This window comes from Nothoprocta perdicaria, unplaced genomic scaffold (assembly GCF_003342845.1).
Source record: "Nothoprocta perdicaria isolate Ctin4 unplaced genomic scaffold, notPer1 scaffold_8, whole genome shotgun sequence".
Classification (NCBI taxonomy): Eukaryota; Metazoa; Chordata; class Aves; order Tinamiformes; family Tinamidae; genus Nothoprocta; species Nothoprocta perdicaria.
This window is the reverse complement of record NW_020456087.1, coordinates 2280810-2297010: the sequence shown is the minus strand read 5'-3', so window position 1 is coordinate 2297010 and position 16201 is coordinate 2280810. Positions and strand designations below refer to the sequence as shown.

Genomic DNA, 16201 nt, shown 5'->3' with positions numbered 1-16201 from the left:
TAAATAAATAAATCACTGTGAAAACTACTGAACTGGAGTTACCAAATATTCAGACAAACGCTTTGTTGTTTGCAACAAATTTCCTTTGAATTTGTATGTATGTTCTTTAAGGGTTTGTAGTATAGGGGTTATTCTGAGCGGTTTCCTTCATACGCAGCAGTTTCCCTAGGAGCGACGTGTGATGCTTCTGAGGCGCAGACTGCCCAGTGACAGCGAAAAGGAACCAGGCCCTGGCTTCGGCCTGTGCCAATAAAATGCTCCCGTGTTTCAAGACCATTAGAGTAAATCATATCATAATGGTTAAGTAGCTACAAATTCACAGGTTTGTAGGTGCTGTATTTGCCAGTTGGATAGTTTAAAAAAGTATCAGTATCATCAGTGTTTTCCTTTAAAAAGTATGTCTCGCTTCCTGCCAAGTGCATGGTGATATATTTACACTAAGCTAACAGTTTTTTTGTATGTTTTTATTCTGTATTTCACTAGCCTCCAAGACTCTTATAAATAGTATGTTACGGGATCCTTCTCAGATTCCAGATGGAGTTCTAGCAAACCAAGTCTATCAGGTATTAATCACGGTTGTGTTTTTTTTCTTTTTTATTCCTTTTTTTTTCTGTTTTTTTTTTTCTTTGGCAATGCTGTTATCTGACTAGCAGAGTAAAAGATTTTAAACCTCATTTAATTACTGTCATCATAAACTATCACTGAGGTCAGGGTGCACCATAAATGGCAATGCAATATTTGTGAGGGGAGCATTTCACTTTTTAATAGCTTGCTTTTATAGTGAATAAAAGCATGCAATTTYTGTTTTCTGTGATTAAATCTGAACAGCTTCTGATAGCATTTTTGAGGAAAAGTAATTACTGTTTTTAAGATACTGTTTAACTATAATAGTTTGTAGTTGCCCGTCACTGTACTACTTTCTTATTTGTCTGCAGTGTACTGTGAATGACTGCTGTTATGGACCACTGGTGGACTGCATCAAACAGTATCCTTTCCCATAAAATTTTAGGTGCACAATTGACGAGCTTAGACTGTGTGGAGATGTGTCTAGCTTTAACCTGACATAAAGTTCTGCTTCACAAAACACGTTTCATACTCCTCTATTTTACATTCAATCAACTAGAGGGTCACTGCAGAGCTTTCTCTTACACCGTTTCAACAAAAATCAGATGGACAACAGGAATTGTCAGTCTGGTGCCTGCAAATTCATATGCCTGACTTGGTTTTGATTACTTGAAATGTGCGTCTCATTTTCTGCTAGCACTAGTTGACTATGCTTTCAGCAAGGGACTGGACTAGGTGATATGTGGAGGTCTCATCAAAATTTAACTGTTCTGTGATTAAGTTACAAGATTCCATAGATAATGATCAACATTATGGTATCAGCTTCATTATGAAAGTTAGTTTTAATTGGAATATTTTCAAATGTAAACTAAGTTGGGTTTGCTTGACTGATTAGTATGTTTTTAATTTTGTCTGACATTCAAGTGCAGTTCTTTTACTTTCTTGTCTTTCTAATGGAAATGGGGATATCTATAAAAAGGACATTATTTCTGAAGAAAGCAGCTTGAGTTTTAGAGGGGACTTGAGTTTTTTCTTTTTCCTTTTTTTCTTTTTTCTTTTTTCTTTTTTCTTTTTTCTTTTTTCTTTTTTCTTTTTTCTTTTTTCTTTTTTCTTTTTTCTTTTTTCTTTTTTCTTTTNTTTTTTCTTTTTTTCTTTTTTTCTTTTTTCTTTTTTTCTTTTTTCTTTTTTCTTTTTTTCTTTTTTCTTTTTTCTTTTTTCTTTCTTGTTTTTCTCTTTTAGAAATGATGAAATGGTTAATCAGAGTTCCTCATTATCCAAAGAGGGTACTGCAGGAAGTCCATACAGTACTGAATACTACAGAAAAGTTGATAATTTCTTATGAATTATACCTGTGACCCACTATCTGTTAATAATGACCTGGAAGAGTTGTTCTTTTATTTCAGTCTGTTATTGAAGGAACAATTTCAAAATTGTGACATTCTACCACTGAGCAGACTGGAAGATAACTCCCCGCCAAGCTGCAGAGAATCCTGGCATAAATCTCTACATCAAGTTTGGGAAAAAAATCTGGATTTCACTCTGTAGTTACAGGATAGGAAAGCTGTAGTGGCATTTAAGTATGCGAGAGAAACAAGACACTGACTGGAAACAGTTATTAGAGAAGATTTTTCTTCTTACTTTCCTCACACTTCTTGAGGTTGTGGTATGTGTTGAGGTTGTGTAGTTGAAAATGTCTTCTTTCCATTAGAATTATTTGCTGTATAACTGCTACAGGCTCAGTCCTGTTGCCATTAGAGTTCTAACTCTATTTGCCAAAGTGTTTTGCCGTTCAACATTAAACATAGTTCTATGAAAGTGGGTTAATCTGTGAAGTTACATTTTTAAAGAATTATTGATCATAAAACCTTGTATGCAAAATTTGGCACATATGATCAAGATTTTTTCATGAACAATCTGGCTATAGTCTTCTGGAAAGGTAATACATATATAAGCTTACTGATAGCTTTTAAGAAATAATTTCCCTGCAGTCTAAAATCTTCTCTGTTCTCTACAGCTTATGGTTCAAATCAATTTACTCAGTATATAACAATTTCAGTGAAAATTAATGAAAAGTTTTTTAGTCCTACTTTGGTGCAGAAAAGTTTGGTAATACTTCGCTGAGTGACTATATTATCTGCAAGTATGTTGCTGAATTAGATGTTAATTTCAAGGCACATAAAATAGTTAAAAATCAATTTAAAGTTAAGGTTTTAAAAGCATAATGTCTTCTGAAGGATTGCATATTGATTTTAAATATAACTATCTAATTATATATGCATGGACTAAAGTATGAAGTCAACCTCTTTGTAAATGCCAAGAGGCTATTTTTCAGTAATAGTTCAGATGCTTACGGGAAACTAGGCTGCTGGATTGCCTGAGCAGAAAATGGCTTGTGAGGTTATTTACAAGTTTTGCCCCATGGTCATTGCCATACATCAATAATAGGTATTATTATAGACTAAGTCTAAGTGTTTCTGCTTATGGTGCATTATAAATTCTGTTTGCAGCATTTGTCTTGCATTTTTTGCCATTATTCATTTGATTCCCTTCCCCCCTTTTTTTGTACTGTAAGTGCTAGTAACAGATGCAGATATAGTTTCATTTGAAAAAATATGTGTATATATATATGAAAAGATTGCTTACAGTTATAGTTTCTGCTGTTCAGCGTAAAGTGTTGAAAGAAATTAAACAATTTCCCATAATGACAAGATATTCCATAGTTTGCAGAAGTTATTCTAAATAGAATTAGGTATTTAATTGTGTTCAATATGTGATTCTTAATTATGTTGATCCATAAGATTCTTCCTGAAAGTTTCCAGAATAAAATTTTGACCTCCAGGCAGATAAAAGTGTTTGATGTGATGACTTCTACATATTACTAAGAATAGCACATTGGATCAACAGTCTGTCAGTGAAGTGAAAAGGACTTCACTGTAAAATATTATTTCATCCATCCCTGACGTTAGTTCATGCTTCTGAAAAATCAATTAAAAGGATGTTTTGTTACAGTAAGATGTTTCAGATGGATTTAGTGCCTATCAATTTCAGAGTATAAAGAAAAAAATAAAACATTCTTTTCTGAATTAGAGAAATTGATACATTTGTCAGTAGAGAGTAATTTAATAGCTATTTAAGCTCATGTTTTAAGCTCATATTTTCTGTTCTGGAAAAAGTGAAAACAAGATGAGAAGTATCTTTCTATTGTACTGAGCAAATACTCTGTAATGGGTCTCAATTTCATAAACTTAATGCTGTATGCAATAGCCTTATTTTCAGGAAGTGCTAAATGCATCTGAAAAAACAGTATTTCAAAACTTAGTGTTCAAATCATTGATCACTTCTGAAATGAAGATGAGGGACAATGAATTTTATCATGAATGAATCATTTACCTGAGATGTTGTTCTGAATTTTGTTCTTTCACAAAGTAATCTTTCATTTCTTAACCTAAAACTGTCAGCGCAATTGGGCATGAGCATGAAGTCCTGCTGCGGGAAATGCTTTTGGAAAAGAATCTGTCTTTTATAGGTAAGAATCTGTAGTAAAGACTAGCCACTGAGTCTTTAGCTTCAAAGATTTCAGTGACTGTTTACTTCCAAAAAAAAAGAAGGCTTCAACACATGTTGTATTAGGTAGTAAAGGAAGAGTAAGAAATGATTCATGCTGTACATGATATCTTTTATTGATTTAGAACTGAGGAGGAACTCAGTTACCTAATACGCTATATATACAGCACATGCACAGGCTTGCAATTAATATTTTATAGAATAAGTAGCTGAAAAAAATGCTTTAATATCTGCTGTAGTATTACTTTTGGTGTCATGAGATATTAGCCATAATCTAAGCCTTGTGAGACTTAGGAGGAAGCGTAAGAAATATTAGCTGCAAAATGCTTTATGAATTAAAGAACTGCGAGGAGATTCACTCATTCAACCCTTTGTACAGTCTCCAYGACCAGTGCAAGCACTCTTTTCCCAATACCTATGCTTAAATTATTTTAAAGATTAATTTCTTAGAAAGTGKTTTTTTTTTGAGCCTCTACTATATTTTTTGGAGTCTGTGCTATATTACCTGTATATAAATACCATTGAAACAGTGATTAATATTTAGAACATTGTTTCTCTTACTGTGTTAATGAAGTTATGATGACTTCTTAAATCTTGGATTCCTTGTAATAGCAATATTAAATACTATCTTTTGTTACAGTTCAGCTTTCTACTAAATTCATATGATTAGGGAATTATACTTGTTTTACCAGAAAATGATCTCTGCTAAAGTTAAAAGTTAAGTTTTTGGAAATCTTAAACAAATAGTAAAATTTTGCAAAGAATTGATGTTTAAGGAATGGAGTTACTGTGCTCTTTTGCTAAGGTTTTAATCTGCAGTTGGAAAGGTGATGTTAATGCTAATACAATGCTAGAACTAGTAACTATAGAACAAGCTGCCAAGGAAAGTTACAGAATCACTTTCAATGAAAACTTTAAGACTTGACTTGACGCTCATCCATCAAAACTGGCAGGAGATTAATGAAATCAATCTGATCACAATATAAGGAGAAGAACCAGATGACTCACTAATGGATCTTCAACCCAACAATTGTCATTTCTTTGGCCTTGTGCAAGCTTGTATTGAACACAGACTAGATTTAAATTTTAATGATTAATGACCTTTGTTATGTTTCAAACTCATCTTTAAAAGTAAGCTTGAAGAAATTTGTGCTCTCAAATCAAAATTTTCAAAATGGGCTAACTCATCAGCATGTAAAGATATAATTGGGAATATTTAAAATATGGTTTACATTTTATGTGTACGGAAGTATTGTTTAGTCATGATTTAAGAGATGCTGAATGGTTATTATTATTTCTGTGCAATCCATCTTTGTTAGGCTGTAAGTAAAGACTGAAGTCCTGTATGTTGAGGGACCGGTTTCTGCCAGTTTCCATATTAGTGCACTAATCCCTAACAAAGGAAAATATTCAGGAGGAACAAGAAGTTTCCTGTATTGCTGCATTCACCTGGACAATACAGAGTATTGCAAGTGAAGAAGTATGGTCAGATGGCAGAGTGGGTATAAATTGCACGAGTATAATTTTGGGGACAATATCAATCAGCCTTTTGGGTCAGCGAGGGGATTTTTCTGTTTTCAGAGCAGTTAGCTTTAGAAGCCTACACATCAGAACTAAAATCTTCAGATTCACTGTGCTGTGCTCTGGCGTCAGGTAGGCCTAGGTCATTGTCTTCATCTGTGCTAAAAGGTCTTTTCAGGTGTACAGAATATCTCTGTGACTTCTGGATGCATCAGAATCATGTCTGAGCTGCAAAGCTTGAAACTTGTTGACTTGGAGGAAGAGGGGGTTAGAATAACATGTTCATGGTCTTTTCCTTTTTTTAGATATGAAAGTTCAAAATAATTGGTAGATATAGCATGGATGCACATATGTTGCTACCAACACATGTGAATAATAAAAATATTTTTAAAATATACTTGACAATATTCAGCAACAGATTCACAACAGAAAAACATTTCTTGATCAGGACATACTTTAAGGTCAGATCAATTCAGACAGATTCTCCCTTCCAAAAATGTCTAGTGAAGAGTATTCAAAGTAATGCAAGTGCTCAGAGACCTGCTGAGTCAGCATGCCAGGAAATGACTGTTCTTTCGATTGTCCTTGCTTTTATTGCCTTTTTTAAGGCCATTTCCCTGAATTTGTGATACTAGCCATTCTTAGATGTGATGGAAAACACAGATTTGTATTGCTGCCTGTATATTCTTAAATATTGAGAGTTTCAACCAAGATATCTGATCATCTTTTCTAACTCATTTTAAACAATTAAGTCCTGGTAATAGTTAAGTAGATTTAGAGGAAACTGGATTTTTTTTTTTATTCTTACCAAGATTAAGGAATTGCTTAAGACATTAATTCATTTTTATAGTATAGCATAAAACTGTCTAGTCATAGGTTGTTTTAAACTAGAGCCTTGTTAGCCTAAATATCTTTTATGTATATACTTGACAATCTGAGTTTGAAAAAAATAACCAACAGGCAAATCAGACTCAAAATCCAGAAAAGTTTTAATAGCAAATATCTGATATAATTGCAGCTTGTACTTACAAGATAATGTACTACTGTGAAGGAATATTCTCAAACTTCAGTAAAAGTACTAACAGCTATAAAATGCGGTAGCAAAGATTGTAGTTTATATTTAAAATATTGTACAGCTTCTCAAGCTTACTGTTTTCCAGCTCTAAATAATAGCTCATTATTAAAAAAAAAAAAAAAAAAGATATTTATCATGTGGTGAAAAAGGAGGAGAAAATTTGCCTTAGGTATATTTAAAATATTTCGTTTTCTAAAGGTGAATTTCTTATAAGCTGTGAATGTTTTTTATGTTATAAAAATGTTGCTTGGGCTCAAACTACTGACCTTTCATTATATTCACAAAGTATTCTAAAACTGAGTTCTGAACATTGGCCATGAAACTACTGTCCTAACCTGATAAATGGATTGGAAATAAGCTACCTAACAGTAAGAATGGGCCATTAATTTTAATCAAAGGTGATGTAGAAAGGCGAATAGGATGCATGACAATGTCAACAGCCCAGTAGGTGTTAAGGGACTACGCGGCCTTACTTGTTACTAGGTTGTGCCATTAGTTGAGGTTGGGTGAAGACAAAAAGCCATGTCTGGAATTGAATGACCAGGTCACTCCAAAATCTAATGGAGAAATGGGGTTTCAGAAATACCAGTATAATAGTATTGGGCATCAAGGACAATACTTCAGAAAATACAGAATACTTTGTGCATCTTCCTTTCTTTTAGAGCAAGCATCTTTTGTTTGTTTTATCTTCCTCAGTCCATTTTATTTTTTCTTGAAATGTTCCTGAAAGCCTTAAAATTCATAAGCAATAGTGTTGTATACATAATGTTAAGAAAATTGTTTAATCTTTGTATTCTTCAAAATCAGATAAATTCAACATTATGCAGGACGCAAGAGAAATTAAAATTGTGTCTTCTGTCTTCTGATAGATGTCCATCTGGAAAAGAAGGTTTTTGTTCTTGCTTTTAAACAACTTCGTGTTAATATTAAAATAAAATCCTGGCAGGTCATATTTTTTGTTTTGGTAGGCTTAATCTCTACGAGCTTCTTAAAGTGAGGAGACTCTTCTTTCAATCAGCAAATATATTTATTTTGAATTTTKGGGGAGTTATATAATACTGTATGACAGCTTGAATTAATGATGTTTATAATGAAGACATAAAATGCAGAAATGACAAAGCAGCACTTTTATATCCATGCTTCAGGTTTTCTATGAAGGTTCATTTAATCTGACACAGCATTGCATGCATAAGAAAGATATGTATGACTGCATTAATAATACTTGCACTCCTATTTAAAAGAAAAATAATTATACTGCTTTCTACTTAATAGATTAGTTTTATAAACAATAGTTCTTGTTCCCTGTGTATAGCTGAAGATCAGCTTCGTGCAAAGGGTTATGACAAAACACCAGACTTTATTTTAGAAGTACCAGTAGGTAAGTCTTTTCCAAGATTTTTTTTTATTTTGTGTAGAAATATTTATACTAAAATATTAGTTACTTAAGACATGAGAAGGTAAAGTATATTATAAGATAATACAGTAGATTATTATGATTTTACAGAATTTGAYCAGTAGTTGCAAGTTCTAGTTTGCATCACAGAGGTTTGATCATAAGTAATATTCCTTGATATTTCCTCATCATTCTTTGCACATGTTTGCATCATAATACCCCAAAAAAGGCAACAAGAGTCCCCAAAACCCCACTCTTGTCTAACCTACAACATCTATTGTCCTTGTGAACTCTGAAATAATTACAGTGCTTTTGAGCTTCTAGACCCAGTTAAATTCAAAGCAGTCTTAGAAATAATACCATTATACCTAAAGGTCATGGAGTAAAAGTTGGTCATTGTATAGTTATTTTTTTGTCACAGCTTAGCATCTTAATAAAACCCTGCAGATCTCTATAGCTTTTTGATAGCCTACATAATAAGAATCAAGAAGATAAAAGTAGACATAAAGGTCAAGTCGAAGTTCATCCACATCTTCTGGTCATGAGGTCATGTAAATTGTTAAGGTAATCAGATGACCTAATGACTGTGCCATGGAAGGAAAAACATCCGAGTTCTAATCCGAGGTGATTCTAATCACCTTTTGTAAACTGGCTTTCAGACCAAAAGCCTTCTTCCTGTCCTGCTTAGAACATAGCAAGTGTGGTTGGTTTGATTATCAGAGAAAAATKAAAAGGCAGAAAGCACTGAGAGTCAAATGTGCGACTGAAACTTTGTTCGTGGGATTGACACAGTTGGGATTTTCATCAAGATCATGGATTCTTACAGCATTGTAGGAAATTAAATACATACTTTCAAATGCATCATTACGCAGCAATTCTTGATATATCATCTTTTAACACAGTAATCTCTCATATACCGGATGTAACCAACTATGCATACAGGAGCTTTTTCACAAAATTTGTGAAGACCTTCAGCACCACCATGTTTTAAAAGAAAAGGAGAGAAAAAAGAATTATGATAGTGACATTAAGAAGTATTTGTATGCACAAAGTAAATAATATCCTTGTAACTTGTGGTCCATATTTGAGGCTGTGGGATATGACGTTCTCATGACCTGCAATTTACTTCTGYTAAAACACACCAAGAGAGTTTTCAATTAATACCTGCTACTTTATTTCCATAACTTTCATCTCTGGAAATTCACAGGAAGCCATCAAGGGCATGAGTTTATATTTTTTATTCAGTTCTGAAGTTGGCAAGGAAGATTCTGAAATGGCTTGGACTTTTATATATAACTTGCATTCGATATGCTATATCCACTTTTATATCAGATATAGATAACATTATGTACCAGCCTGAATAAATGAAAATGGAAATGCAAATGGATGGATTTAGTTCTTGAAATGCTTGAGAAAGCATTGTGGGAAAAAAGCAATAGAATTCTTGGATTTATAATATTATCCTTTTAGATAGAAGTTTAGAAATAATCCATCACTATATTTGCATGGATTGGTCACAGTCTCTGAAAATCCATATCRTAAAAGCATGCACTTTCTTCACATGAATTCAGTCATTTGAGATTGGCAGGAAATAATTTTCTACATGCTGTCACATCTGAACTAAGGTGTGTCCTCATCTTTGTGACTCAATAAATAACTAGGAAAGGCAGATATTTGTTAGATATTTCAACTGACTGCATGATTTATGCCTCAAATGTTGTGTCCCCTGGGGTCTAAAGGTATCAGGAGGTGTTACTGTATGTGCCCACACAAGTTGGTTGCAAATAGCAGAGCAGATGTGGCATTGCAGATCTCAGGCTACCAACTTCATGAATATCTACACTATTTACACCCAAGCTTCCCAAATAATTGTATGCTGAACCAAGAATGGGAAACAATGGGTGGCTGGGGCTTCATGCCCTTAGAGCACCTTATCCCATGTCAGACTGGGATTAGTATGGACAAAGACTTCAGTAGTCCCAAATTAGCTTTGTGGAGACTAGATGGTTTTTCTTCTTGTTTTCTTCTGCCAAAATAGATCATCCATTTCAGACATGACTCTCCATTTAGAAAGAAAAAAAAAAAAAAGAGATAGGAGGGAATATTAATACTGCAAATTCTCACCTAGAAAAAATAGTGAAGGGCATGGATCAAATCACATTGAGAGAAACAGAAATTCAGAATCACTTTTTTGAGAGAAGCCATCCTTTCCCTGATGAAGCACTGCTGATTTTGCAGAAGTATAAAGARCATATATATGTCTAGGATAACCTTTCTTGCTGTTCTCACACATTCCACTCTACATTGCTGAGAACTTTCTCTCTTCAGCAGCTTGGCTAACTGGCCTTGTTATTCACCAGAAGTTTTCAACTCTTTTTTTTTTTTGACAACTAGGAAGCAAAATAAGGAGAAAAATAGGGCGCAATTGCACTTTAGTCTGGTCTCTTTTTCTTTGTATTGTGTTTGCATTAGAATAAGTGCAAATAGAGTACTCCTAGAATAAGATATAATTAAACTGTAGTTAAAATAATTATCCTTTAAAATATTTTGTGTTAGTTTTTGGGAAAATAWCTCATGTGCATAATGGAAATATATTTTTACAAGTATACAACTCAGTTGCAAACATAAGTCATATGGTAGTTTGTGGGGGTAAATATGCAACTCATAAATATAGAACTCRTAAAAGCTATTGAGTTTGATTTTCGTAACTCGCTTTTATTTTCTGYTATCACCCCAGCTGTTGAAGGACACATAATTCATTGGATTGAAAGCAAAGCCTCCTTTGGTGATGAAAGTAGCCACCAAGCCTACCTCCAGGACCAGTTTTGGAGCTACTGGAATAGGTACTTTTCTATATTTTTTCCTATAGATAGATAATATTCATTTTAAAAAAAATTACTGAATAAAATAACACCTAGTGGCTTTGATATTAAACCATGTGAATAAAATGTATGTAACTAATCTGATATTTTGCATTACATTTATTAAAATATCACATTGGAATGCTGGAGATTTTATAGTGATAGTAGATAATAGAATAAATTATTTTGATACAGAAGTTGTATTTCACTTTTTTAGTGCCTGAGCTTGGTGGAAGTTTCTGCTGTGATATTTTAGCTATATATGCAAGGTGCCAAACTTGTCATAAAATCTATGCAGTCTAGCAGATAGACTTGTACACAGAGAACTATATCGTTCATTGTCATTTTATCATATRTATTCTGTTGATTTGTGTTGTTTATAAAAATTATTTTTCTGCCTATTGTCTTTACAGTAAGACCAAATATTACCTTCAGTTAAAAAAAAATAAAAGGAGCTGTAGGAGTGTTAGAGGAAAATTATTTTATGCTGGACAGAATTTTTGAGCTTGTTTTTCCTAGTATAATTATTTTTATGGCATTATATAAAGATTGTTAAAATAATGCTGCATTACTCTTAAAAAGGTCCCTGTGATATATGTTTGTATATCTTTCTGTGGTACCAGAAGCATCCTCGCTGGTTAGACCATTGTTGTGGTAGACGTTTTATGAAGACAAAATAAAAACCTTTTTTTTTTTCTAAAATCTGGCCATCCTCTACAAGATCAAAAGATGCATATGTAGTGCAAGATACCGAAATGGCATTAAGATGAATATGATGGTGGAATACCAAGAAGAAGATAGCATTCCCTTGCAGGCTTACTAAAAATTCTCAGTGAGGTAAAGGAGAGTTCTGATGAASGATTTTGAAGAGCACAGGTGAGGGAGTCTGCCCGGTATTCTCAAGAGAGTTTCAGTGTAATGTGAAGCACGGTGTGAATGCTGGCACTAGCATGCCAAGCACCCAACCTGTGGCACATGCTGACATCAGTGGCCAGGCTATGGCCACCAGTCAATGTCTAAAATGTATATCAGTTTTGAATGATGTAATGAATCAACTTATGCAAGGATCTTTGAGATGACAATATATTTCCCAGTTGATTCAGCTATACCTGTGCCATCRCTTTTCCTCTTTGGAAGGTATATGGATGATCTGGAGAGGGGAATTGGGTCATCATGGAGACATCAGGTCACTATAGTTTAGGTTTCTGTATACCTGAACTATTAGTTGAATTTAAAGCTGAACTGAAATTGAAACTGGACRGGGAACTCTTAATATCGCCTGTTAGATATAGATGGAAATCCATGTCTAGATAATTTGAAGGAATGAATAGGAGAGGCTTTAGACCTTTTCCATCGAGGTATTTGCTTGTTTGTTTTCCGGAAAAATAGGGATGAGACTGAAAAGGTTCCTTTTTTTTTCTTTTTCCCTAATCTATCACAGATGCAAGCTTAATTCTGCACACAATCTGACTGAAAGTTTTTGAGCATAGCTGTGGTTTCTTTGCTCCAATATTTATGTTTCATTAAATCCTGTACTCTGTGCTAACTAAATCTGAGGGTATCGTAAATTGGCCTATAGTGACAGGAAAGAAATGGCGCTTTCTCACTTAACAGAACAGCTCCCTAGATGCAGTCAACCATGTCTGTTCACCTCAGTGCAAAAGAACACCTTTTTATTACTCTGAGTTCTGCAGGGACAGCTTAGCAAGGTTTTTTATGGCTCATACATCAATGGTATTGTTAAGCAATTTTCAATTGCAGTGCTACACTGCAACCTCATCTTCAAATTAAGCTTCCCATTAAAAATGTACAAACCGTACCATGTCAGTGGGTTTGCACAGTTGTAACTCAAGGCACTGTTTAGATACTAGGAGCTTTCACTAATAATGAAGAAACAAGAAAAAGCAACTTTTGACTTTTGCTTTGCATATTACAAGATGGATTTTGCAGAGGACTRTTTAGATTAAAAAAAAATGTTTTATCATTTGGAAGAACTTTCTCTAAACTGATCCACATACTTGCAGGATCTGTTCGCTCAGTGTGTTCCTCTCAAGCAGTGGTTTCCAGCTGAGCAGGGCTGTGTCTGTCTCTGCTGCTGTATGAACCAGATAACTGCATGTGCAAAGCAGACTTGATTTGTACACTTGTTTTTCACTGCTCACTTACAAACATTGATAAGTTTTTTGTAACCATCAGGATAAAAACTGCTAAGGAGAGCATGAACAGGAAATGATCCAGATTTGCACTTTAAAAAGGGGTCTGAAAACAAGTTGTAAAACATTCCATAATTTAAAACAATATTGCTTCTTCTTATGTTTTTTTTTTCCACTAGTGTGTTTTTTCTCTGACTTAAATTAAAAATTGGAGTCCCAGCTCTAAAAGTATGTTAATCCGAGCTGATAGACATGGCTGCTGCTTTCTAAGAGGTATGTAGAGATCAACAACAAACAGTTTAAATACTAATTAGTGAGTGTACTGTCAGTGACTTGCTGTAAGAAGATAAAAACTCAAATGCAGCAATTTACTTTTGCAGTTCTCTGCAAACCTAAGACGTATGTACACTCTGAAATATAATTTCTATATTTCCCAGGAGAAAGCTTGACACTGTTATTAGCTGGAAAAAACCTTCACTATATATGAGGAAGACCGTAGCAAAATGTCGTATTTGACACTGATATTAGACTAATGGTAATTTAACATAATGAGAAAGAAGCATTTCATCTTCTGCTTTTGCATAAGGATAGTAAGTCATCCCTCTACTAATTTCCTTCCCCCCTTTTCTTGTAATCTAAATGTTGTGTGCTTCTACTTTTTGAAAGAAGAATTAGAAGAGCAGGTTTGTCRTAAGTAATTTTAAAGTGGTACGCATACTTTTTAGAAACCTAAATTCATTATTAAATGAGTTATTAATTAATTCATTGTCTGATCTTGAGACTTCTGTTTATAACTAACTGTTGTAATAATAAAATTGTGTCCTGTTGAATTAAAAAGATATTTCAGATAAATAGCAAGGGAAAAATCATGTAAGATTCCATTTCAGTCACAAACATAGCTGATGTGGTTTTATTTTGGGGGGGATATTTTGTGTGAGTGCGTTTTTTGTTGACTAAAAGGATGAATCGTATGTGAGCAAAGACTGAATCAAAGCATAAAAACGATACACTTTTTTTTGTATACAGCTATTTTAAAAGTTTTAACATACGCCACTGTGAAGATTATTTAATACTTGCTGTGTAGTTGTAGATGATACGGGAAGAGAGGGAATTGTACTACATATCTATAGATGTCTGTTCTGTCTATAACAGCATCAATGTTCTCCTATTGCAAATGGTCTCCAAAGTTGTATTGGTAAGTTGAAAGCCAGGAGTTTAACAACTTGACTTGGCAGAAACCTTGGGAGTTGCATTTGTCAAGTGGCTAGGAAAACTGCTCATGCATACCCAGTATCCAAAGCTTCATTGGCAGCCCAAACATAAAGAACTGAAAGGTCATTCCTCTTCTTGCAGTATGATGGTTTGTTGACATATTTTGACAYGCTGGTACAATGCTGAAAGGTTTTGACCTTACTGCAACACTGAGGGACTTAGGATTTGTGAGCTATCTAGTGCTCTTGAATCTCACACACACAGATTTCTGCTTTGCTTCTCCCTTCCTCCCCGTTTACTCCAATTAGCAGAGCAATGTTAAACAAGATCTTTATTCAGTGACACCTGAACAGTATCAAAATGAACATATAGTTGATGCAGTTTTTATTTTTTTTTAACTTCAGCTCCAAGGTAATGTTTTAATATTTCACCGATGGTTTCCCCTTTAACAAAGTCATTCAGCAGTAGACCATGAAGACATTTCTTGTGGAAACCATAGCTCATGGTTAGCATTGCTATAATGTTAATTGTTTTGATGATCACTTTTGTCTGTTTTATTTTGTAACAAATTTCAGTTTGTCAAAGCAAAGAACAGACCACCCTCTGTACATATTAGCATTTACATTGGAATGATTTAGGTTAATTAAATATACACTTTAATGCTTTTTCTTTAACTGTATTCAATATGGACGTTAAATCACATTTTTTATTACCAATTTCTTCTAGTACTTAAACTTGTTTTACCACTAGGTTGCTACATTCTCAATTTTAAAAGTGAAGCACTGTATAGCTTTCTTTAAATTATTTTTTCCTTATATTTTTTCTATACTGTCTCAAATACTGTCATGTCACAAAAGCCTCGCACGTACTGCAGACAGAGCATTTTCAGCCTCCATCTACATTACTGCTAGGCTTCAGCTCCAATTTCCCTGGTATTTCTCATTCAGATTAGACAAGCATCTAAGTTTATGTACGATAAGAGCTGACAGCGTGGATGCTGCTCTGCTTGCCAAGGGCCTGGTCGCAGACACTCCACTATGTCAAAGAATGTCAACCCCCCCACAGACCTTACCTTTCAGAATTCCTTGTAATTTTTAATTGACATTTACATTTGACATTTTCAATGTAGTTCTTATTGTTTAGTCTTTATCTACCCTGTAATAGCTAAAACCAAAGCAAAGTTGAAAGAATCCTTTCCTATAATCTGTATATTTTCTTTATTTAACAAGGTCAAGTTGCTGGGCTGAAACTCAAGAATGACCAGCTCCCTCTTCCTTCATGTAATTCTGTAATTGCTAGCCTAATCCATTTCAAATGACAATTTGGGAGGATAAAGTAGGAGTATAAAAGCAAATTTAACTCTTAGTACTAATGAGCAAAGCACAATTGTGTTATTATTGCTCTACATAGTGCAGAAAGGATACACTGATTTCCAGGAAGATTTCAAGAATACTAACAGGGATTTTCTTTTGAGACTGGTATTGAATGTTAAATTCAATATCTTTGTACCTGTGTACATCCTACATATACATGCAAACAACATAACATCTGAATGAAATGAAGCTGGCAAATAGTTACTTGTTGTAGGGTGCATTGTGCTCTCTAGCATTCGAAAATCACAAGTTTTTCATTTGGTTTTAAATATTAAAAGCCTTATAAATTAATATAAGCATAATTATCTATCTATTAGAAGTCAGAATGGAGGACTACAGTTGATCATAAATGTCACAAAGCAAAGAAATAGAAGAACCATTTTGTCACAAATAATGCTGCTTTTCTTCTAATTAGTTAATTTACATTTTACAAATTAAGGGCAAGATTCAGGCAGAAGATAATCTACTAGCATATCATAGCTTTA

The 16201-nt window shown here is 33.9% G+C and overlaps 1 protein-coding gene across 4 annotated transcripts in view; it reads left to right on the top strand.

Annotated features, from left to right (window-relative positions):
- The window catches only part of CUNH15orf41 (chromosome unknown C15orf41 homolog), a 120622-nt gene that overhangs the window by 49398 nt on the left and 55023 nt on the right, over positions 1 to 16201 (top strand). For all 4 annotated transcript variants that reach the window (XM_026051798.1, XM_026051797.1, XM_026051796.1 and 1 more), the window contains exons 6-10: positions 484 to 563; positions 936 to 985; positions 4023 to 4090; positions 8037 to 8102; positions 10855 to 10960. In XM_026051798.1, the coding sequence (XP_025907583.1) occupies positions 484 to 563; positions 936 to 985; positions 4023 to 4090; positions 8037 to 8102; positions 10855 to 10960 (370 nt within the window). The remainder of the gene's footprint in view (positions 1 to 483; positions 564 to 935; positions 986 to 4022; positions 4091 to 8036; positions 8103 to 10854; positions 10961 to 16201) is intronic.